This window comes from Sporobolomyces koalae, assembly GCF_050403365.1.
Source record: "Sporobolomyces koalae JCM15063 DNA, S_koalae_JCM15063T_v1_ctg9, whole genome shotgun sequence".
Classification (NCBI taxonomy): domain Eukaryota; kingdom Fungi; phylum Basidiomycota; class Microbotryomycetes; order Sporidiobolales; family Sporidiobolaceae; genus Sporobolomyces; species Sporobolomyces koalae.
Genome location: NW_027481762.1, coordinates 428566 through 450345, shown reverse-complemented (window position 1 = coordinate 450345; position 21780 = coordinate 428566). Strand labels below are relative to the sequence as shown.

The window sequence follows — 21780 nt, the reverse complement described above, 5'->3', positions numbered from 1 at the left end:
ATCCGTCCTCACGCCTCGGCAATGGCTGCAGCGTCCAACTCGCGCACTCAGCTGTTGACGCCGTCGTCGTTGCGTCTCGACAGTCGGTTGCCGCTCGAACTGCGCTCCTTGTCCTTCTCCATCTTGCCGTCTCCTCCGTCTCCCTCAGCACCTCAATCTGCCGTCGCGTTCCCTCCTGCACTCGCAGATGGATACGCTAGAGTGTCTCACGGATTGACCACCGTCACGTGCTCCGTGTTTGGGCCTCGCGAACCTCAACGAGTCGGGCCTTGGTCGGGACAGGGTCAGAACCAGGGCGGACAGGGTGGCACCCAGAAGGGAGATCGAGGCACCGTCAACGTCGAGGTTGGCAGCGCAGCGTGGGGGGAACGCGTATCGACCCTCGCTTCGTCCACGAACGAAGGGGGATTGCGTAAAGCGGGCAAAGACCGGTATGCAACCCTCTCTCTCTCTCTCTCGAGCTCGAGCTCTCAGACTGACAGTGACTATCTCGGATCGACAGGCGTACGGTCGAGCTCGCTGCGGCATTGAAAAACACCTTCGAACCCGTCCTGCTCCTACATCTGTACCCTCGTAGTTCGATCGACATTTACCTCCAGATCCTCGAGTCTGATGGTTGTACGTAGTCTCGTCCCTTCTCTTTCACCCCATCGATGCTTACACCAAACCCTTTTTTTCTGTCCTCTCTAGCGGTCCTTCAAGCTGCGATCAACGCGACGACTCTTGCTCTCATTTCAGCCGGTCTCCCTCTGTCCGACTACATCTGTGCCCTCTCGCTCGCATCGTACCCTTCGTTACCTCCTCTCGGACCCCGACAAATCCCTCCATTCTCCCTCACGTCCCCTTCGCCTCAATCGGCCGTCAAAGGGGAATCGACCCACAGTGGATCAGGTTCGACCGTCCTGCTCGACCTGTTGCAAGTCGAGGAACAAAGTTTGCCAAATTTGACCGTCGCCGTGTTACCGAGGAGTGGCAAAGTCACTCTGGTGAACCTTGAAACGAGAGTCGGAGTACAGAGGTTTGAAGAAATGTTGAGATGGGGAATCCAAGGTGGTAAAGTCATTCAAGAAGCAATGGAAGATGCAAGTTTATCCTCTCTCCTTCCAAAAGTAGTGAACCCCAAAGACTGACCGCGTTATGTGTTTCGAAATGTAGGCGGTCAAAACTTGGGCAGAGAGTTTGGCAGCTCCTTCGAAAACTCTTTCTTCCTTGTTCCCAGGGATGCAATCCACAAGCACGAACCGAACAGGTGGAGAAGAAGATGAAGAAATGGACCTGTAAAAAGGAAAACCTCCCTCTCTCCTCCTGTATAGAATTATTGTTGTAACCATAGAAGGAAAAAAAATGTTCCAAATCTTGTACAGAGTGTGAAAGAAGCTCTCGGAGTGAGAGCAAAAAGACATCAGATTCTTCTCTTTGTCCTTTCTCTCTGCTTGGACTCTCTCTCTCTCCATCTCTCTTTTCCTTTTCGAATGTTTCAAGGATGTTGCAGCAAGATGGAGGTGCAGATCTATGTGTGTTCTTAGTTTCCCTTGTTTGTAGAAAAGTGAGCTCGTAGGTGTTCGAGTGCGACCTGTGTACAGGATCGAGAGCAAAAAAGAGAGAAAGCAAGAGATCGTGGGTCAGATCTCTCTCTCTCTCTTCTCGCAAGGCAATCATTTGACACGAAAAACCTGAGAGAAAACGAACCTGGTATCCTGGTACGAAAGGTTCCACGACAGATTCCTTGATTCGAACCCTCTCAATCTTGTCATAGTGTTGAGCTTTGGCCATGATCGATTTGAACGGAGCGACCTAGAGAAAAAAGAACAAAGGAAAAGCAAACCCGCCCAAAGTAAAATCACCTCGTTAGGTTTGATACTCTTTGGGAAAGAGATAGGATGACAAACTCGCCTCTTGATCTTCGACCAAACTCCAGGCTTGACCTTTCATGCCAGCACGAGCGGTACGTCCCACTCGGTGAACGTACTTGCGCATGTCGTGTGGAACATCGTACGAGATGACGTGTGACACGTTTTGAATATCGATACCTCGCGAGATCAAATCTGAACACACCAACCTAGGCAAAAAGAAAGAGAGAAACATAAGGAAAAACGGGTATGGAACCACCTGGGAAAAGGAAAAGTAAAGAGACTGACATTTGAATTTGACCAGCTTTGAACTCTTTCAGTACCTTTTTGCGTTCTCCTGGTGCCAATTCCGACGAGTAACTCTTGACGATAATTTTCTTGTGTTGCGAGTCTCGAGCTTCGAACGCATCTTCGAAAAATTCGACCAACTTGGCCAATCGAGTCGCCGCTTCGACCGATTTCGTAAAGCACAACGCCGAGGTCATCTCGAGCGAGTGCAGCAGGTGGAACAAGTATAATGGCTTGTGAGTCGAGGGTGAGATGATCATGCGTTCCTGTAGTGCACGATCATACGAATTAGGTCTCTTGAGCAAACAGATGAGCGCCTGGGAGCCAGCTCACCGAGAGCTCGGCAGGGAACGTGAATTTGAGTTCGTCGTCGACATGCTCCTCGTCCTCGGCGTGAGGATCGAGAGCGTCTTCCACTGATACATAGATGGGTCGGTTCAAGTGTAGCGCATCGATATTGGCAGGATCACGAGAGAGAGTTGCCGAGAACAAGAGTTTCTGGCACTGTTGTTTTTTCCATCCAAATCTTGTCAGTGGATCTCGATCGAGTCGATAGCAGCCCAAGACGTGCACGTGAGAGAAAAAGCTGACAGAAGGTTGTGATCGCTCGTCGAAATCAGTAGGGACCCTACCGATCTTGCCTTCAGCATCCCACCAAGCCGGCGCCATCGCATCGGCTCGTGCAAGCTTCGAGCCAGGTTCGATAAACGATTCGCTCGAGGTGGGTCTGAGGGCGGACAAGATGGTCGGCAGCCAATCGTGGAAAGATTGAGTGAGCAATCGATCAGCCTCGTCGACGACCTAAAGACCGGACAACGCATGTTAGGAGCCAACGATATCGAGAGCAAGGCCGAAGATTAATGTTTAACTGACAAGGAATCGCAGATGCTGCAGAGAGAAGCCTTTGGTCGACTTGAGATGGTCGATCAGACGACCTGGGGTTGCAATCAGGATATCGACTTGACTCGTTCCGCCTTCGAGCGATCTGACGACGAACAACTCGCTGTCAGTCATGGTTCGAAATGAGAGGAGATGCATTTGACTGACTCTGAAGCGTCGGAACCGACAAGGACAGACTGCTCGTGAGCGAATGAGTGCTGTCCTGTAGCGACTCCAATCTGAATTTGACGAAATCGAAGCAGTCAGCTTGAACAGTCTCGGCTTGAGAGACTTGCTGTCCGCACCTTGAGCCCTGTACCCTTTGCGAACCCCTCAAACGTCTCCCTAACTTGGCCAACCAAATCTCGAGTCGGGAGGAGGACGAGCGCTCTGAGCCGCGTGACTACTCGGTGTTGCAGGGTCTAGAACATGCGTCGGGTCAGTATGCCTGTGATCCTGCAGCAGATTGCGCAAGAAACATACTTCGACGATTGGAACGACGTAGCTGAGCGTTTTACCGCTACCCGTCGGAGCTGACACGCAGACGTCCCTCGGAGGGTCGAATGGCGAATAGAGCGCTGGAGGTCGATCACTGGCTGGCAGCAGGATCGGCAAGACGGCAGTTTGTACTGTCGATGTAAGGGCTCGATGTCAGTGAAATGCCGCAATCTTGCGATAATTTTCTGACGAAACTGACCTGCGAACCATTCGTCGACTCCCATTTCGCCTCTCAGCCTTTTCCTGCCCCGTTCTCCAACGCCGACCCCGTCCTCCAGCATGTTGTCGCCGATTTTAGCTTTGTTTGTCGGATCAACAATCTGCTTGTTGCGCACGCTCTCGTGAATGTTCAGCGTCGAGAGCGTCTTGGCCGAAGGTGGAGCAGGTCGTGTTGCGGAAGGCAGACGAAGTAGAGCTGTAGGAGGCTCAGGTGAGGTGGCAGCAGGCACAGTTGTCGCAGGTGCAATCGGAGTGTCGGCATTGGAATCAAGAGGTCCGGCGATAGTTGGCATCTCGGTCACCGGAGTTGGAGAGCGAGAGCGCACAGCGGCGGTCGGAATCAAAGTCGACATTTCCGTATCCTCAGTTGTCTGTGCTTCAGTGACGGCGTGCACTTGATCCAATTCTTCTTTCGCGAGACGGCGCTGTTCTCGCTTTTGGCGTTTCGCAATCTTTCTCGCTTCGATCTCTTCACGTTCTTTCTGCTCGGCAAGCTCCTCCTCGGTTGGCTCGGCAGGCTGCTCCGGTTCTTCAGGCACAGGGGTAGGTTCCTGGATCACCGTAGTCGACGTTCTGAGCCTTGAAGGTGGTGCTGTCCTCGGTTTTGGTGGAGGCACAACACCTCCCTCTGCCTTGATCCGCTTGAGTTCCGCCTTCTTGGCCAACCTCGCTTCTTTGCGTTTCGCCTTGAGCTCGGCGATCTTGAGGATCTTGGCTTCCTTCTCTTCCGCCGTCAAGCCGGCGTACTTGTCGTCTCCGGCGGTGGTCTCTGCATCGCTGCCGTCTTGCTCCCCTCCTTCATCGTCGTCCTCGCGCTTGCGCTTGCCTGCAACCGCCGAAGAGACAGCAATGCTGCCCTCTTTCTGGCTTTCTCCAGCTTCGCTCGGAGCGGTGGCAGCCCCCGATGCCTTGACGCTCCCCTTGCCAGCCGCAGCTTTGCGTCCCTTTGCCCTCAGCTTCTTCTTCTGCAAGTACTTGACACGCGCAGGGGTCATCGATTGCGAATTTTTGCCCTTCTTGTCACCAGTCTCGCGTGCGAGAGCATCGTTGACCGCGACTCGCGAAGGGTGAATCGCACGCGTGCCGCCCTCGGCTAGTGCTGGTGGAGGTGCGGCGTTCGGATCGGTTTGAGGAGGTGGGTAGTAATTGCCGCTGTGGTGGTCGCCCCCGTAAGACGATTCTTGCTGCGCTCCACCTTGACCCTGAGAAGCCAAGTACGCCGCACGCTTCTCGCGCTTGATCCGTTTCTCGCGCTCGGCAGGCGATTCTGAATCTTGTGGAACCCATCCGTCAAAGTTCTCCGTGGTGGATCTCGCAGCGGGTTGAGGTTGGTAGGCGCCGCTTCCTCCTCCTGAAGATCCTCCGTTTTGCTGCGCCAAATACGCTTGTCGTTTCTCCCGCTTCTGTCGCTTCTCCCTCTCGGCTGGGGTCTCTCCAGCGGGTGCTTGCCATCCATCAATGACTTCTCCTCCTCCCGCTGCTGTTGCCGATCCTCCAGTCCAGGATCCCTGCTGCTGCTGCTGCTGCGAGTCGTACGAGGGAGCGTTTGCACCAGAGGTACCACCGTTCAGTTGAGCCAATTTGGCCGCTCGTTTCTCCCTCTTGACCCGCTTTTCCCGTTCAGCAGGAGACTCCGAGTCTTTCGGAACCCATCCTCCATAATCTTCTGCCATTTTCGAGAATCGTTGGGTTGTGCGAGATCACTTCGGACTTTCTGCTGCTTCAGGTGATTGTCCGAGGTGCCAAAACAGAACGGCTCGACGAGGTCGCTGAGAACTTGATGAGATCAAGAAATCGCAGTCGAGGGAGTTTCGTCGCACTGGCTATTGACTGAGCTCTGATGAACCCTCGAAGCGGTTCAATGTCGTGACTGGAGCCGGTCTGGGTACTTCTGGGCGAGTCGACGTGAGGAGCAGTACTGCGCGAAATGCTTCAACAAAAAACTTCTCGAATTGATCTTGAATACTTCTCATACGTGTAGACTCTCTAATCCGAACAACTAACCCGAATCGAATTAGTCACAACCAGGCATGCAAATAATTCACTCTCGAGAGTCAGTACAAAAGGGATTTTCAACAAGCGATAACGTCTCTATACAAAGCGATTCCTCGAACGATGCGCCATTCATAACCTTCGCGAACGCTCGCGCTTCCGAGTTGTACCCTTCCTGGTCGCGATGGAGAAACGCCCATCTGGATCGGCGAGAGAATCGTTCGAGATGATGCTCTCGATTTCCGAGAGCACGAGTCCGGAATACTTTGTCGAATGCATCAAGCCTGTCCCAAAAAAAAAAAAGAACCATTGATCAACGACGATCAAGTCTTCGCAATATGCAAAGACAAGAAAAGGGGTTCACGACGACAGCGAAGCGATATTCGAGACTCACTCGTCAAACTGCCAATTCCGCTTTCCTCGCGATACAATCTGAGCTCAACGTTGTTCTCGTCAAGCCCGACTCCAACGAGGAGGTTCTTGAACAGCACCGATTGCGAGTACGGAACGATGTGGTCTCGACCCCCGTGCACGAGCAAGACGTTTGGCGGGAGAAGTCCAGGCGTCGACGGAGCAGCGAGGAGCGAGGATGCAGCGTACAGCAGGTGACAAGGACTGACGACACCACAATTTTCAATTGCGGAAACATCGACACGCTATCAAGTACCACGTACCTTGCCAGTTCGGCGTCGGTTTCTGTTCGCCCACAGATTCGCTGCAAAGCAGACACTGTTTGGTCAAGGCAAGTCAGCTTTAATACCAGCCCGAGGCTGTGTTAGATGGGAGCACACCTTCGCTGAGACCAAGCTCTCGTTCCCTCTTGAGCTGTTTGACCACGTCGTAGCATCCGCCGCTGAGGATCAACCCACGAATACGCATTTCGCCCCAATTGCTAACCGACATCCCATGCGTCTCAGGCTGGTCGTGGCTACCTGATTGGCCAGAGAACGTACGACAAGCTTCGACGATAGGCGGAAGCTCAACAGTTCGCCTTGACGTGATCGAAGCTGGACCGTCCGAATCGATTGACGAGTCTGTCGAGCTACGCCTCTTCAAGCGATGGAATCGATGTTCCTTGTCGTGATTACCATGACGCCGATCTTCGAGGAAAAGGTCGAGCGAGTCGTCGAGATGTAGAGGCTCTTGTCCACCTTGGTCCGAATCCATCTCGACCCGATGTTCCATCTTCGTCCTCGCTTCATCTCTCTCCCTCCTATCCGACAGCTCCTGGTTTCGACTAGCGACGACCGCACTTTGCACTACAGTCAGGGCTGCAATGTGCGCTCCCGCTCCCTGCCCGAGAATCCAAACCCGCTCTTTGTCCCCGCGATAAGAGCTAATGCTGTTCATGACCCACTTCAAGCATTCCCTCAGCTCGTACACCATCCGCTCGAGATCCGCGTCGGGGAACGAAGTGATGTCTGGAACAACGACGCAATAGCCCAGACGACGAAGTCTGAGCGCGATCTGTGCCGAGGGAAATTGTTTCGAACTCAAAAATCGATACGACGGCGAAGTGATCAGGACGATGACAGGAGCTGCATGACTGTCAGACGCTGCGCGTGTGCGGTCGTCGGGGAAATAGACGTTTAGTCGTTTCGAGGGCGCGCCACCGGGATCGAGCGCAGCCAAGTAGACAATGTTTTCTTTGAGGATCTTGGCCGAATCTAGACCTCCGAGGATCAAGATACGTTTCGCGATCGAGTCGAAGAACAGCGAGAGTAGAGAAGCACGGTAACCTTGCCAGACGAGTCGCAGGAAGGTGTGAGTTAGCTGCATAGGAGCGAGGGCACCATGCGCGAACAGCGGAAGTCGAGGTAGTCTGAAGGGGAGCCAAAAGCGTTTTTGTGAACGATGATCCTGCGAGAACAGGAGATGAAGCGTCGCGGGTAGAGCGAGGTCTGCGCGCACAACACAGATGCTATAGCTTGTTTTCGCCTGTTACGAACCGAAGCGAGAACACTCACAAATGAAGGCGGTACAGGTCAGCAGGCTCGTCAAGCTGAATAGTCCGACTACTGGGATCTATGCAGACATGTGAGAGCGAGGTGAGCGATATTTCACGTGCAAGTTGTAAAATCTGGCTTACGAAGCTGCCTAGCGCCAGCATAGGCCAAACAGCCAGTGCACCACATGTCAGAGGAGCGACCACCAGCAGTAAGGGAAGCGTCAAGCGCGGCGGAGACTGCATGGCCATGTTCAAAGATCGACGGAACGTGACGTGGTAGGCTGTAGGGCCCTCCGCCTAGACCGATCCAGTTCTGATTGCGAGAGAGTCTGCGGAGCTAGGCGGCAGCTATCGAGCTCAACGAGGTATGACAGGCGGCAGGGAAAGATTGCACGCGTGCACGCGCGCGCGATAAGCGCACGTAGCGCGTAGCAGACGCAAGTCGCGTGGACACGGCGTCGCCCGTCTCGACTCTCTTAGTATACTACCAGCACGCTATAGCTTTAGTTGCTCTGTTGACGCCTCTCCGAGGTTTTCTTTTCGGGCAATCAATATCTTCTTCTTCTTCTTCTGCACGGCTATCATTATCCTCTGTGCATGCTCTGCCTGGGCTCTAACAAAAGAAAATGACGCAAAACATGGTGCCGCTTGAGAACAGTAATATTCCTGGCCTTGCAGCAGTGTAGCAAACGGACAGACAGGAACGAGACAGCGGTAGAGACAAAAAGCGTTGCGATTGGATGGTTATGCGAGAGGGATCGTGAACGATGAGACAGGTAGAGGAGAGCAAGATGATTAGACGGCATCTTCGAGGACGAGGCGGGGAGCGATGTTCATCGCCAGGAGTTCCTGCGATCGGACGACATGATCAGTCGAGGCTCCCACGAAGACAGGACGTGATTTGGACTGACTTGGAACAACAGCTTGCATGCGTAAGGAATCATCAACTTGACGACTCGTTTGGAGGATTTGCATCCTGTCACGGTTCGGACCCATCTCGTGTCAGTCTGTATCGTGGGCAGGTATCGGGCAGGGGAGACCAACTCACGCATGCAGAATCCGTTGTAACCCATGAATCCGCACTCTTGGCAGACGTCCACCTTGAACGCGTCAGAGGACACCATCAAACGCTCTAGCAGCAGTTGTGAGGCTCCGTGAGCGATCAAACAATCACGTTCCATCTCTCCAAGACGCAATCCTCCGTCTCGAGAACGTCCCTCTGTCGGTTGGCGGGTGAGCACAGCTCGAGGACCACTGCATACAGCACGCGAGACGAAAATCAGCGTCTGTGAAACAATTATATGCGGAAGAGACCGTGGAGAGGAGTGCGGGAGACGCACCGTGCACGCGCGTGCATCTTGTCGAGAACCATGTGCTGCAACAAGGGCAAACAGGCAAAGTCAGGTACAATTTCTCGACTTCGAGGAGAAATGCGCTTGACATACTTTGAGCTTCTGGTAGTAGATTGGGCCCATGTAGACGTAGCACTCGAGGGGTTGACCCGTAATGCCAGACGTGAGGTAGTCCTTCCCGGCGTACGAGTACCCGTTCTCGATGAGGATCCTCGACATGTCTTCAGCTTTCGAGCCACCGAACGCCGTTCCGTATTCGAAAGTACCTCGAATGACTCCCGCCTTCCCCGATAGGAGCTCGAGCATCTTGCCGACCGTCATTCGCGACGGGAATCCGTGAGGGTTCATGATAATGTCGGGGCAAGTACCCTTGTCGTTGAATGGCATGTCTTCCTGCGGAACGATCAATCCGCAGACACCTTTCTGACCGTGACGAGACGAGAACTTGTCTCCGAGTTCAGGTCGACGCGTTTGACGCACGAGGATCTTGACGAGCGTCGAATCTTGATCCGTATCGGTCAAAAGCACTTTGTCGATGTATCCCGGGATCGCTCCTTTGTACGACATACCCGTGTTTTTCCAGCTGCTCGCAGTCGCACCCGTCGCCTGGAGACTGTTGTCGTTCGCGTTCGCGGGCGTCTGCTTGTTGATGTAGATCTGACCTGGGTTGACCTGTTCTCCAACGTGCGCGAGACCGTCGAGGTCGAGGATCCCGTACCGAGGCAGCACCTCTCCGTTCTCAGCTTTCGGAGGATCAGCAAGTCGATCATACCTGGAGAATGAAAGGACAAATGTGCTGAGTCTTTGGCAATCTGTCGAAAAGGGGCGAGCAATACTCACAGTCCGTTCGGGTAACGCTTCATGAGCGTCGCGTATTTGCGGAACACTTGACAGCGACCGAATCCTCGATCGATACTGGCGCGGTTCAGGATGAGCGCATCCTCGATATCGTAACCCGAGTAAGACATGACGGCCACGGTGGCGTTCTGACCGGCAGGCAGCTGGTCGTAGCCAATGAGCTCGATCGTCCGGGTACGGCACATGGGAGTCTGCGGATAGACCATGAGGTACAGAAGGGTGTCGATCCGATTGAGCTGGTTGTGCGCGATCGCGCCGATGGCTTGTTTACCCATGGCACATTGATACGTGTTGCGAGGAGACTGGTTGTGGTGGGGATACGGGATCAGACCCGCGACGGCACCGAGGAGCGTGAACGGCTCGATTTCGAGATGGGTCGTCTCGGGGATGAGTTCCGTCTCATACAGCGAGATGTAGGCATCGTTCTCTTCGTTCACGTCGAGGTACTCGATGAGGCCTTTGCGGAGGAAGTCGTCAAAGTTCATAAACTTCGAGCGCAGCATCTGGCGACGAGGCGATAGCGATTATCAGCACGCCGATCGAGCAACATGGATTGAACACGAAGTACAAGGATCGACTTACGTCCATGTGTTTCTGGGTGACCTTGCTCGTCGAATTTTCAACGATAATCAGCGGTCGGCAAATTCGTCCACCGTCCGACGCAATGTGAATCGCTTGCTGTTGCAAGTTGACATAGATGCTGACAAACTCATTGATCCTTCCCGCTCGTCGCAGTTGACGGAACGTTCGCACGAAGCGAGGACCGCATCGAGTCAAGCCGAGAACGTTGCCGTTGAGGTACACGACGAGATGTCCCTCGGCGTAGATTTCCGTTCCATCGAGCACATTGATATCTACAGACCGCGAGAAGAAGGATGAGCTACGCTGGTGGACAAGAGGTGAGAGGACAACTCACCTTCGACTCCAATCAAGAAGCAAATGTTCCAAATGGGCTCTTCTTCGACATCGGTCGTGATGTGAGTCATCAACGCCAAGTTCTTGACGAGACCACACGCTTCTCCTTCGGGCGTGTCACTCGGACACAGCATGCCCCACTGAGACGGTTGAAGTGCACGAGGACCCGACACTTTCCTCGTCTTTTCGAATTGCGACGAGATACGGGTCATCATGCCGAGTGCCGAAATGAACGAGAGTCGACTGAGCACATGCGTGATTCCGGCACGTTCCATCTTGAAGCGTTTGAGGGACCAGTTGCCCGTTGAAATCGCGCGCACGAACCCTTGCGTGATGCCGTCGCCGTGTAGTTGGAATTGCTTGATCGCGTCAAACTCGGTCGCCCGGTTCGACTTTTTCAGGATCTTGTCGATGTTGGTCTTGAGATCGTGGTTGAACTTCTTGAACAAATCTTCGAACAACAGCGAGAGTAGTTGACCAGCACTGTTCAACGCAAAAGATTAGCGAACGGTCAAAGTGTCGAGAGGCTCGCAAATTCAGGCTCACAGCTCGAGACGCTTGTTACCAACGTAATCTCGGTCGTCCACGTTTTTGGGATCGAGCATGGCGGCAAGGACTCGTCGCGCCATGTTGGCAATGTAGATTGCTTTCGGGCGGAAGTTGAGATCTTCGACTGCGACGTGCGCGAGTACGACAGTCGCGAGCACCTCGATCGCTTCCTCGCTCGCAGGACGACGACTCTGCCATCCTCCTCCCATTGCCGGGCCTGTTCGACGCACAATTTTGACACGGTGTCCGATGTAATCGAGAGCCTGCTGTTGCGTCTGCACGGGGATCGCTCCTCCTCCTTTCGTCTTGAGGTCCTCGAGTTCTTCGATATTGATTGCGAATGCAGCACGAAGATCGTCGTCGTTGCCACACACGAGTTGCACAATCTCTCGAGCCGAGACAATTCCGAGCGCACGCAAGACGACCGCGATCGGGATGTCCTCGTGAATCGAGTTGTGCTTGAGGTAAATCTTGCCGTGCTTCGTCAGCACATACGATTTGGATTTGCGCTCGTGCGTCGATCTGGTTCAGAGACGAACACATGTCAAAACAGTGTGCAACCCAAGAAGATCTAAGGAACTGACGTACGACGTGACCGATGCTTGCACGAGCCCCTTTTTCGGATCCGTTTCGACAATGATACGATTCTTCGACAACTGTTCCTGCACGAGGATGACCTTTTCTGTCCCCTTGACGACAAAGTATCCTCCCGGATCGAGGGGACACTCGGTCATCTGTGCCAACACTCCCTTCGACTTGCCCGACAAGACACACTTGTTGCTTCGGAGCATGATGGGTAGCTTTCCGATTTTGATACCTTTGCTGACAATCTCTTGCTTCCCTCGGGTGTACTTGATACTGACATAGATCGGGGCCGAGTAGCTCAAGTCTCGCAGGCGACACTCGTGAGGAGTGATCGAAGTGTTGATCGCGTTCTCGTCTGGTCGCTCGGGCGATCCAACCCGAATGTCGAGGTACTCGAGGTAGAAGTTTGGATCGACATCAGACGTAATTCGAGCGTTAGCACGCAGGATGGCCTGTAACTCGACGTCGACAAAGTAGTTGAACGAATCGATGTGCTGCTTGACGAGACCTTTGACAGCGAGGAATGCAGGCAAGAGGTCCCATTTGTCCTGGAACAGAGAATAGGTGCTGTCAGTGTTGTTGCTCCCTTTCGTGCTCCGATCAGAAAGACGTACGGCGACGTTCTTGACGGGATCTGTCAGGGATTTTCCCTTGTACGTTTCCTGACCCATCGCTTCGAGACCCGCATTGATCTCTTTCGCGCTCTGGCCGTTTGTCATTTCGCCTTCCTTCTCGATCGCTTTCCCTTTGCCTTTGCCCTTCGGGTCTGACCTCACTGGCTTGGTGCGCTCCTTCTTGCCGGCACCGTTCGCGCTGGCCTTTTTCGGTTCAGTCGTCGCCTTGCCCTCGTCCGTTTCTGGTTCAAACACTTCGGCCTTGACCTCGGCCTGCACACTCTGCATGCCGTCTACCATCTCGGTGTCTCCCGTACCCTCTTCCTGCGTCTCGTCGAGATCCATGGGTTCTGTAGGAAGCGCTTTCGCGGATGGCAGCTGCGAATCGAGTCCGGTCGGGGACTGTGAGCGCGACGATGAGGCGACTGGACCTGCAAGTTGCACGGATGGCACGTCCAAGGTCGACGAAGACGAGGTGGAGGCGGTCGCTTGAGATGTTTCGCGCGGAGGTGAAGGCGCAGGAGCTTCTGCTGCTTGTTTCGCCGCAGCTTCCTCGGCAGCCTTCTTGGCTTTGGCTGCCCGCATCGCGGCGACCTTGTTCATGGGCGGCATCGCGCGTCGTCGGCGTCTCGGGAAAGTTTTCGGACGCGGATATTTGGGATCGACTTGTCGAACTCGGACGACGGCGAGGTACGGTCGATACGAAGCGAGAGAAGGGTCCTGGGCGCGAGCTGTCACCTCTGACCACCTGGATCACACGCTGACGAGAGTCGAGGTCGAGAAGTAAGCAAACACACGAAACTCTCGAGCCGCTTGCTTCATCTCTCGATCGCTCCTTGACCCGCTGTCAGCTCTCCTGCTGTGATCGTGTCTGATGCTTCATTATGCTGCTGCTCCGGGCGCCAAGGGAGAAGCCAGGTGTCGACTCTGCTCGCTTCGGAGTTGTCCCCGAATCTTTGTTCCGGCTGCTCGTCTCGCGGCTGCAGATCCTGCAGCTCCGATCAGGGCCGACAGAACCTTTTCGTGACGAGCACGATGTATGTCAAGCAATCGCTTGTCGGCAGCCTCCGCCGCCGGTCGTGATCAGAATTTCCTTTCCAAACAGACGGTCGTGTCGGCCGGTTTGTCAATCAACCACCGCAGGTGCAGCCGCAAAGGTGGCTCTCATTGGTCGACGAGGGGACCACAAGGCTATCATCGCAAAGCCGACTGGCGATCTGTTTGAAGCCATCTCGCGTTCAATGTCTTCCCGCTCGGGCGTCTCGCTGCTCTCCCTTCTTTCTTCTTCATCCCTCGCTTCCTCCCTCTCGACTCCTTCTCCTCCTTCGTGGCCTCCCTGATTCGAACGACTAGTCCCGGTGACTGTCCCCCTTCTGCTCGACGCAACTCAAACTCTCCTCAACCAACCCGCTCCCGCTCCCCGGTCCCAGTGATCTCATTCTTAGGTTGATCCTAACAAATACACACACACTCGCTTAAATCCCAACTACATCACATTCACTACACTACAATGGTTCATTTCACCAACGCTGCCGTCGCTGCTGCCGCTGTCACTTCTGTCGTTCTTTCGAGCCTTGCGCCTGGTGCGCAAGCCGCTCCCGCCATGCCGCCTCTCCCGATGAGGCAGGAAGCACGTCGCTCGATGTTGAAGTCGGGGTGAGTGTCTCTCTCTCGCTCTGAAACATTGCAAAATGTTAATTCATTCGGAACTCGCAGCGACCTCGATCTTGAGAAGAGGGATCTCAAGATCACCAAGGATTTCGATCCTGATCACTCGTTGCACTACAACTACCATCACGGGTACGCCAACGAGGATGGCCACGGTCACGGATGGCACGGAGCCAAGGAACGCCGTACGATCGACCTCGACGCCATCATCCAACTCAACGCCAAGTCGCTCGGCAAGCCCGACAAACGCTCCTTGCTCGGGCTCAACCTTGGCGGTGAGGACGGTATCCTCGGAACCAACCGAGACCGAGACAGCAAGAAAAAGAACACGGGTCTCCTCGGGGGAAACGGGATCGGTCTCAACCTGCGCAAGGAGAAGCGTGGTGACCACGTCCACGTCCACTCGCACGGCTTGAGCGACAAGGAGCTCAGGCGTATCGTCAACAAGCTCGACGACCACGCGCACGTGCACATTCATGCGCACAAGGAGAAGCGGGTGAGTCCTCCGCGTCCGGATGTTCGCTACCTCGGCGCTGACCCCTCGCGACAGTCTGTCGAAGCCGATGCTACCGAGGAATACTACGACGATGATGACTACGAGGAATCCTCTGAGCTCGAGAAGCGCGACCCCAGGGTGCGTCTATCACGTCTCGGCTCTCGCATCAGAGCGTTCGCAACTGACTGAACTCTGTCCTCCTATATCTCAGTCCCGCTACCGTCACCGCAACGGTCGCCATCGTCACCGTCACGACTATGACCACGATCATGTCCATGTCCACTCTCACAAGCGTGACGAGATCGAGGTACGTGTCGCCGTCTTGCAGCTTCTGAATTCCTCCGCTCACATACACTTCCAATAGGCTCGTGACCCTCGTCGTCACCACCGTCACCATGACGACGACCGTCACTACCATGGCGGAGACCATGTTCACGTCCACTCGCACAAGCGGGACGAGATCGAATCGGACGACTTCGAATCGGACGAGCTCGAGAAGCGCTCCAAAGGTCAGCCCAAGCGTTTCGAGCGCAAGTCGAAAAAATCCAAGGGCAAGAAGTCGTCTGCGAAATCGTTCAAGAAGAGTGGATCGAATTCGAAGAAGGGCAAGAACGCTTCATCGAAGAAGGCCAAGAACGCTTCGTCGAAGAAGAGTACCGACAACAAGAAGGGCTCTGACGCTCAGCCTGCGATCGCTGCCAAAGTCTCCCTTGGCAAACGTGGTCTCGAGCAAGCCGGTGTTCCCGGATTCGTCGAGGTTGCAACTCCCTTGTTCAACTCTTCGCTCGCTCGCACCGTCGCCGGACTCGTCTTCACCGCCAACCCCGATCCTTCGCCCAATGCGACGACGTTCGTCCTCGGTACCTCGGATGCCGAGTCGACGCAGTTCTACCTCACGACTGCGTCGAACCCTGACCCTACTACTCCGATCGAGCTCAACGTGGTCAACATTCGCGTTCCCATCCTCGACTCGCAAACACTCAAGGTCGTCGATTACTGCGCAACGTTCGACTTGACTCCTCCCTCGCCCTTGTCGCTCCTACCCTGTGGCAAGAAGGATGGCTTCTCTCAGAGTAAGTCTCATACTTTTGGAGTTCTCCCAAGAACAGCTACTAACGTGCATGCACCGATAGACTTTGCCTACAACGGAACGACTGGCGAGATTCAGCCCCTCTACTCGACCACTCCGGCACCTATGGCGCTCGTTTCGAACAAGGCTTCCCAGCAACAACAAGCCGGTCAGTCGTTCGCCGCTACCGGCAACAACTCGACTGCCGCTGTCGAGGACGATCCAGAGGATATCTCACTCTACTTCATCCCGGCCTCGACCTACTACGAAGCACCTGCCGATGTCAACCACTTGATCGACAGTCACAAGAACAGGACCCTCGCTGCCTCTGCTGCCGCTACCGATGACGAGACGATGCCTACTTCGACCATGATGGACGACATGTCGACCGCTACTTCGACCATGACGGACGATATGTCGACCGCTACCTCGACTGATCTCCCGACTTCGACGATGGACAGTTCTGCTGCCGATGCCACCATGACCTCTGCTCCCACCGATGATGGCATGATGTCGGCTGACGGATCGATGGACGACTACGCCACCTCCTCGACCATGATGGACGGATCTGCCGATGCCACTTCGACCGTCAGCCCTCTGCAAAACAACGCCATGTCGACTTCGACTGACGCGACTGCAACACCGACCGATTCCATGACCTCGGATGATCCCATGGCCACTGCGGACTCTGACGTTGACTCGTACTCGGACTCGGACTCGATGGCGATGGCCACCCCGACCGATTCGATGATGGATGGAGATGACATGCTCTCAACCTCGACCATGATGGCCACTGCCACTTCGACTCCTCTCGTGAACCAGAACAATGCCGCTGCCGCTACCGTCACGTCCTCCTCTTCCTCTTCCTCCTCCTCTTCCGCTCCCGCATCGATGATGACGGGCACTGCATCGTCTTCGGCCTCGGCATCTTCGATGACTCCCTCTGGATCGGCTTCCTCAGTCGCGGCTTCCGGTTCCATGTCTGCCACTTCTAGCAGTGCGACCGCTGGACCTACCGTCACGATCCAATCGAGTGACTACACGACTCCTGGAATGGCCAATGCCGATCCCAACTCGGGCATCGATGCGAATGCTTCCAACTACTCGCCCATGGCTCGTCGTCGTTTCGCTCGTTGGTAAATCTCCCCTCAATAGCGAAATCTTTGTATATAGCTAGCCTTAATCTCAACCCCCTTCCTCTTCCCCTTTCAATCACCCCCTCCTCCCAACTTGAATTCTTTTTTTGTTTGTTTTTGTGACGGGTTCTGTTGAACTCGATCTGGTCTGGTTCGCTCTGAGAACTTTCCAAGTGCAATCAACCTTTCTTGTTTAGCTGTTTTTTCTTCCAAGTTTTCGGGACAAGCAGCTTCTGTAGCTCTCGCGAGACATGTGAGAGCACTGCGGTAAATCGAGCTCGTGCTTGCAGTGTCTGAAATGAATTTATCTTATAGACCGCGTTTTGCTGCCGCGATTTGCTGTTTTCACAAATCTTCATAGAAAACCAGAATGCTCGTCCCTATTCAATGAACAGGAGCAAATGCACAATGAGGAGGAAGGTTGACGACTGTATCTGGTGAAGCAGGAAAAGGACATCATCAGGGAAAGGCAGTTTGCCAACAATCTAACGAGATTGCACCAAGAGTTCAAGTCCGGGGGAATTGCCCAAATTGAAAAAGCGATGTCAAAGATATTCGCCTAGATTTTGAGTCTGCTATGTGACCCAACGGAGAGTCAGGGACGCCAGCGAGAAGGCATTGCCCAGTTGTCTCGAAATGCTACCCTTGCTCATCCCTGAAGGGAAAGTATCCATTCTGGTTGATCAACACATTCCAATCGTAGTCATTACGAAGTCTGGATGACGAAAGAGAGTCTTGTTATCGTAAGAAAGACATGAAGTCTCTTCTCGTACGCATAACGCCAAGTTTTCACTCGTCAACAAGCTACGCCAAACCGACTCTATCGCACATCTGCTCATCTCTACCTTTCAAAATTAGTTGCTTTAGCCAGAGAATAGCCGAGCTGACTTTCGCCAGAAAAGGGAGGAGGATATCCGCGCTATCATAGCGCTCGGATCCGTATCAACATATGCTGACCTGGTGCAGATCTCCCTTTCTATGGCCGAATAGAGGCATATCGAAGGCCACCATTGATAAAGCTCGGCTCTAGCTTCATACTGGCGGAACTCGTCCGATACCGCCGCCCTGCGAGGTCTGCTTGATCCACCACAGCCGAATCACGTGACTGATGAGACAAGCAACTCGCGTGCTTGCGTGCTGCTACCTCCGTTTCTGCTGTCCACTCGATACGCTTTCGCGTAGCGGCAATCAGATCATCGCTTGGCGCACTTCCAGACGCATTGTGCCTTCGTCCTGATCGCGTCTCGACCGATTCCTCGGCACATTTCGAGCCTGCATCGCGCAAGTGCAGCATGTCTGCCCAACCTGGCACAGATGGGTCCGAGACTACACCCTTGCTACCGAAAGCAGCGCCAGAACCACGTCCAGGCGGGATCTTCTCGCCTTTGAATCGACTCTTCCTCGTAACGCTCCTGTTGTCGACGAGCTTCATGTGCACTTCGACGACACTCATCTACGCATTCCGGATGATTCTGTGCGACGAGTACTGGGGGCGCGGTCTCGGCCATGGCGGCAGTGAGACCATTGATCGCTGTGCGATCAGAGATATCGACGCGTGGAGCGCTCGTGAAGTGTCCTACATGGTCACTCTGACCACGATCAGCGGTAAAAGCGTTTGCTCTCCTTTCTGAGAATACAAGAGACTGACACATCGAAAGCTTGATAGGAACATTGAACCTCTTCTCGACCGGATACCTGACGCGTACCTTCGGAGTTCGTTTCTCCATGTTTTTCCAAACATTCTGGCCGTCCATTCGAGTCCTTTGCCAGTTGTGGGGAATCGTCAACGGCACAATTACCGGTGTTCGCGTCATGCAGTTTACGCAGCTGCTCACGATCCTAGGCGGAGGTGCGGGCTACATCCTGTGCGCGAATACGTTTGCGGCGGCGCTCGTGAAGCCCGAGAACCGGACGGCAACTTTCGGTCGGCTGCAAGGTCTCCAAATGGTTGGCACTGGCGTGGGTCTCTGTCGTGCGTTATATCCCTTGTCCAACGAATGGAGCCTGCGCATCATGGAGCTGAATCGAATCCCGAATGCCAGTCGGAGGATGGATAGGTGATCGATACGGGCTCGAGGCACCATTCCTGCTTGCTTTTGTTCTGCTCGCGCTCTCGACTGTGATCTCTGGGCTCTTCCTGCCCTACATCCCGCCGACGACAGCTGAAGAAGCCGCGAAAACGACGGGAGGCGGGTTCTGGACCCCACTGAGGATTTTCGCGCCCCGCAAGGTCAATAAGGGCGACAAAGTCGTGCGATGGTACGGGCTGTTCCTAATTGGCGTAGGAAGCTTCGTGAGCACCTTTGCGACCAGCACCATCCAGATCCTGCTGCAGCTCATCTCGACTGCCGCATTCGGATTCACACCATCTTCAGTACGTCTCGTTACTCTATAGTCTTTGGGCTGTGTGAGGCTGATGCACGCGCGATCGAATGACAGAACGGAACTTTGATGGCGGTCGCTGCATTGTCGCGTGGAGCTTTTCTCACGTTCCTGTTCCCAGTGGTCATCAACCGAGGTCGCGAATGGTACAGCAGCGCAAACACCGCGTCTCCTCCAGCAATCGGACAACTTCCAGATTCATTCGCCGAGATTGAACCAATTCAACCGCTCCTTCAGACCGATCCAGTACAGGAACCTCCTCCGCCCCCGCCGCCGACTGACCAAGAGCATGGATCGGCGTTTGACCTGGCATTCCTGCGCGGTTCGATCCTCGTTGACGCCGTCTTGACGGGATGCATCGGGTTCTCGCGGGCGGGCTGGCATCTCTACATCGGTTAGTTGATCCGTCAAAGATTCGACCATCGCGAATGAACGTTGACAGTCCTCTCGAACGGGGGAACCAGCGGCGCTTGTTATTCCGCTCGCAAGTGGTACAGCACCAGCCTCGAAAGGGGTCGTGATGGAGATGGTTTCCAAAGCAGAGCAGGCCGATGCGTTGCAGGGCATCGCTCTGATCGAAACTCTCGCCATGACACTCACCGTGTCGGTGTTCGGCGTGATTTTCGCGCACCTGTCGGAGGCGGGCAGACCTTTCGATGTCTTCTTCATTAATGCTGTCGGTGCCCATTTTCGGAAATCCTGGCGCCGTTGCCATTCACTGATCGTTACGACAAACAGGCAATGGCAGTTGTGGCAGGTGTCATTCTCCAATTCGCGCGCTTCGCCCCAAAGCCTCGCGTCGCAGTCGCTTAGACATTTCATGGTTTGTATAATTTGTTGCAAGGATAGACATCAGACTACACGCCAATCTCGCTGCCCTGCGCGCTGTGATGGACAAGAACGTGCTGGACCCCGTGGAAACTGCTCGAACCGAATCAATGGTCATCGCGATTCCGTTTCGTTCGCCGTGAATGATCTGTTTCGAGCGGTGTCATGTTCAGCCTGAGCGCTTGTTCAGCCGGCGCGCGTTGGAGAATCGGACGAACCTTTCTTTTCACTTGGTCGCTTTTCGTCACCGCTCTCGTCCATACCACTCTCAGATTCGGTGGTCGTGTTCTTCGCGACAACGTCCTCGTCGTCAAAGCTTGTGTCAACCTTCTCCTCGCGCTCTTCTCGCCGTCGTCTTTTGAACCGACCTACAATCCAAAGGAGGAATTAGCGAGATGACGTCGCAGACCGGCAAAGACACACCTTTCTCGATGTCCCGAGCTTCATACTCTCGCGTCTCGTACTCGTTGTGATCGTGGTGGTGCTCATTGTGATCGTGGTAAATGCCCATGATCTTGTTTCGTATGCGTTTCTTCGTAATCGGAAGCAACTGTTCCTCTTCCCGCCCTTGTTTCGGTTCAGTACGGAGGAACATGGCGGCTATGATACACACGATGAGCACTGCGAGGACTCCGAGCGCGATCGTCAAGGAAAGCGGCGTCGAATTCAGCGGAGATGTGTTCTCTGGTATTTGCGATCCGAGCGACTGTGTCGCTTCAGAGGTGGAAGTCGAAGTCGAAGTCGAAGTCGAATCGACATCCGAGCTCGACGATTGAGTAGTAGTGCTAGTAACAGTCGAGGAAGTGGAGGCAGACGAGGCAGTCGTCTTGGTGGAATAGTAGTCCTTGAGATCGATAGAGTTGGGCTTGTCCACGGTTGCGATCGTTGCAAGGTCCTTCGTAGCGATCCTAACGGGAGCGAGGAGTACGTCAGCAGGCAATCAGCTTGAAAGTGACTGTATATCGCAACTGAACTCGGACAGCGTGCGACCATTCGAATGTGCGTCGTTGATGATCAATCGCGAGTCACCCGCAGGAGAATTCTGGATCTTGATGGTGTGTCTTCAGAGTACACGTCAGCCCATAAGTCGAGGTGCTAACTAAGCGATTAGACTTCGGGAATTACTCCTTCTCGGGATCGAGCCCACTGTAGATGCACAAATTGACCGAGTCCCATTTGAGCGACTTGGGGCTCGAATGACAAACGAAGTCGTCAGAGTCGAGTGCACAACACCAGGTCGACGCATTCGGATCTGCCAAGCGGATACATGAGCTTGGGTACAGAGGAAAGAGAGAGCGCTTGGCGAAACGGGAGAAGCACACTCGTCCATCCCACGATCCACCCTTCGCTACCTTTCCATCCCGAGAATGTCACTTCGCAACCAGGTCCCGTCGTTGCCTTGGTCTGGATTTGGGTCGAACTTGTGCCAGTACCGTCAATCTCGGGAGCAATGTCGCGCGTTTTCCATGCCGCCGAGTCGGGAGTTTCTAGCGGGCAGGCGTACTTGAGCCTTGGCGACGAGTAGGTGTAGTCATCAAAGGCTGACATGGCTGCGTCTGAACGCCAAAGATTGTAGATTAGAGTTGGTAGACCTCAGAACATGGAATTGGGAGAGGACCGGGCGGGACGGACCCGAGAATATCCGCGGACCGGA

General features: G+C 54.4%; 7 protein-coding genes across 7 annotated transcripts; 3 read left to right on the top strand and 4 right to left on the bottom strand.

The window, feature by feature from the left end:
- Positions 1-21: 21 nt before the first annotated feature.
- On the top strand, positions 22-1281 carry JCM15063_002540 (uncharacterized protein; the record flags this gene model as incomplete). Its single annotated transcript, XM_076677640.1, has 4 exons — positions 22-431; positions 503-618; positions 691-1082; positions 1156-1281. The coding sequence occupies 4 exons, from the start codon at positions 22-24 to the stop codon at positions 1279-1281; spliced, it is 1044 nt and encodes a 347-aa protein (XP_076535338.1).
- A 241-nt stretch (positions 1282-1522) lies between these two features.
- Positions 1523-5407, bottom strand: JCM15063_002539 (uncharacterized protein; the record flags this gene model as incomplete). Its single annotated transcript, XM_076677639.1, has 11 exons — positions 1523-1573; positions 1690-1794; positions 1894-2059; positions 2139-2404; positions 2472-2642; positions 2730-2939; positions 3012-3123; positions 3186-3256; positions 3323-3439; positions 3501-3646; positions 3715-5407. The coding sequence occupies 11 exons, from the start codon at positions 5405-5407 to the stop codon at positions 1523-1525; spliced, it is 3108 nt and encodes a 1035-aa protein (XP_076535337.1).
- A 451-nt stretch (positions 5408-5858) lies between these two features.
- JCM15063_002538 (uncharacterized protein) lies at positions 5859-7923 on the bottom strand (the record flags this gene model as incomplete). The annotated part of the gene is made up of 6 exons (XM_076677638.1): positions 5859-6010; positions 6121-6341; positions 6401-6455; positions 6518-7627; positions 7694-7751; positions 7816-7923. The coding sequence occupies 6 exons, from the start codon at positions 7921-7923 to the stop codon at positions 5859-5861; spliced, it is 1704 nt and encodes a 567-aa protein (XP_076535336.1).
- A 546-nt stretch (positions 7924-8469) lies between these two features.
- On the bottom strand, positions 8470-13159 carry RET1 (DNA-directed RNA polymerase III core subunit RET1; the record flags this gene model as incomplete). The annotated part of the gene is made up of 11 exons (XM_076677637.1): positions 8470-8523; positions 8586-8650; positions 8723-8928; positions 9015-9049; positions 9120-9798; positions 9867-10387; positions 10467-10738; positions 10801-11282; positions 11346-11870; positions 11937-12481; positions 12548-13159. 11 exons carry the CDS (start codon positions 13157-13159, stop codon positions 8470-8472), a joined length of 3996 nt encoding a protein of 1331 aa, XP_076535335.1.
- Positions 13160-14057: 898 nt separating this feature from the next.
- JCM15063_002536 (uncharacterized protein) lies at positions 14058-16920 on the top strand (the record flags this gene model as incomplete). The annotated part of the gene is made up of 6 exons (XM_076677636.1): positions 14058-14203; positions 14264-14711; positions 14766-14849; positions 14923-15018; positions 15076-15784; positions 15845-16920. The coding sequence occupies 6 exons, from the start codon at positions 14058-14060 to the stop codon at positions 16918-16920; spliced, it is 2559 nt and encodes an 852-aa protein (XP_076535334.1).
- Positions 16921-18208: 1288 nt separating this feature from the next.
- Positions 18209-20111, top strand: JCM15063_002535 (uncharacterized protein; the record flags this gene model as incomplete). The annotated part of the gene is made up of 6 exons (XM_076677635.1): positions 18209-18521; positions 18583-18888; positions 18959-19290; positions 19356-19692; positions 19763-19974; positions 20037-20111. The coding sequence occupies 6 exons, from the start codon at positions 18209-18211 to the stop codon at positions 20109-20111; spliced, it is 1575 nt and encodes a 524-aa protein (XP_076535333.1).
- A 122-nt stretch (positions 20112-20233) lies between these two features.
- On the bottom strand, positions 20234-21674 carry JCM15063_002534 (uncharacterized protein; the record flags this gene model as incomplete). The annotated part of the gene is made up of 6 exons (XM_076677634.1): positions 20234-20274; positions 20345-20494; positions 20550-21034; positions 21101-21187; positions 21252-21378; positions 21449-21674. 6 exons carry the CDS (start codon positions 21672-21674, stop codon positions 20234-20236), a joined length of 1116 nt encoding a protein of 371 aa, XP_076535332.1.
- Between the last annotated feature and the right edge of the window lie 106 nt (positions 21675-21780).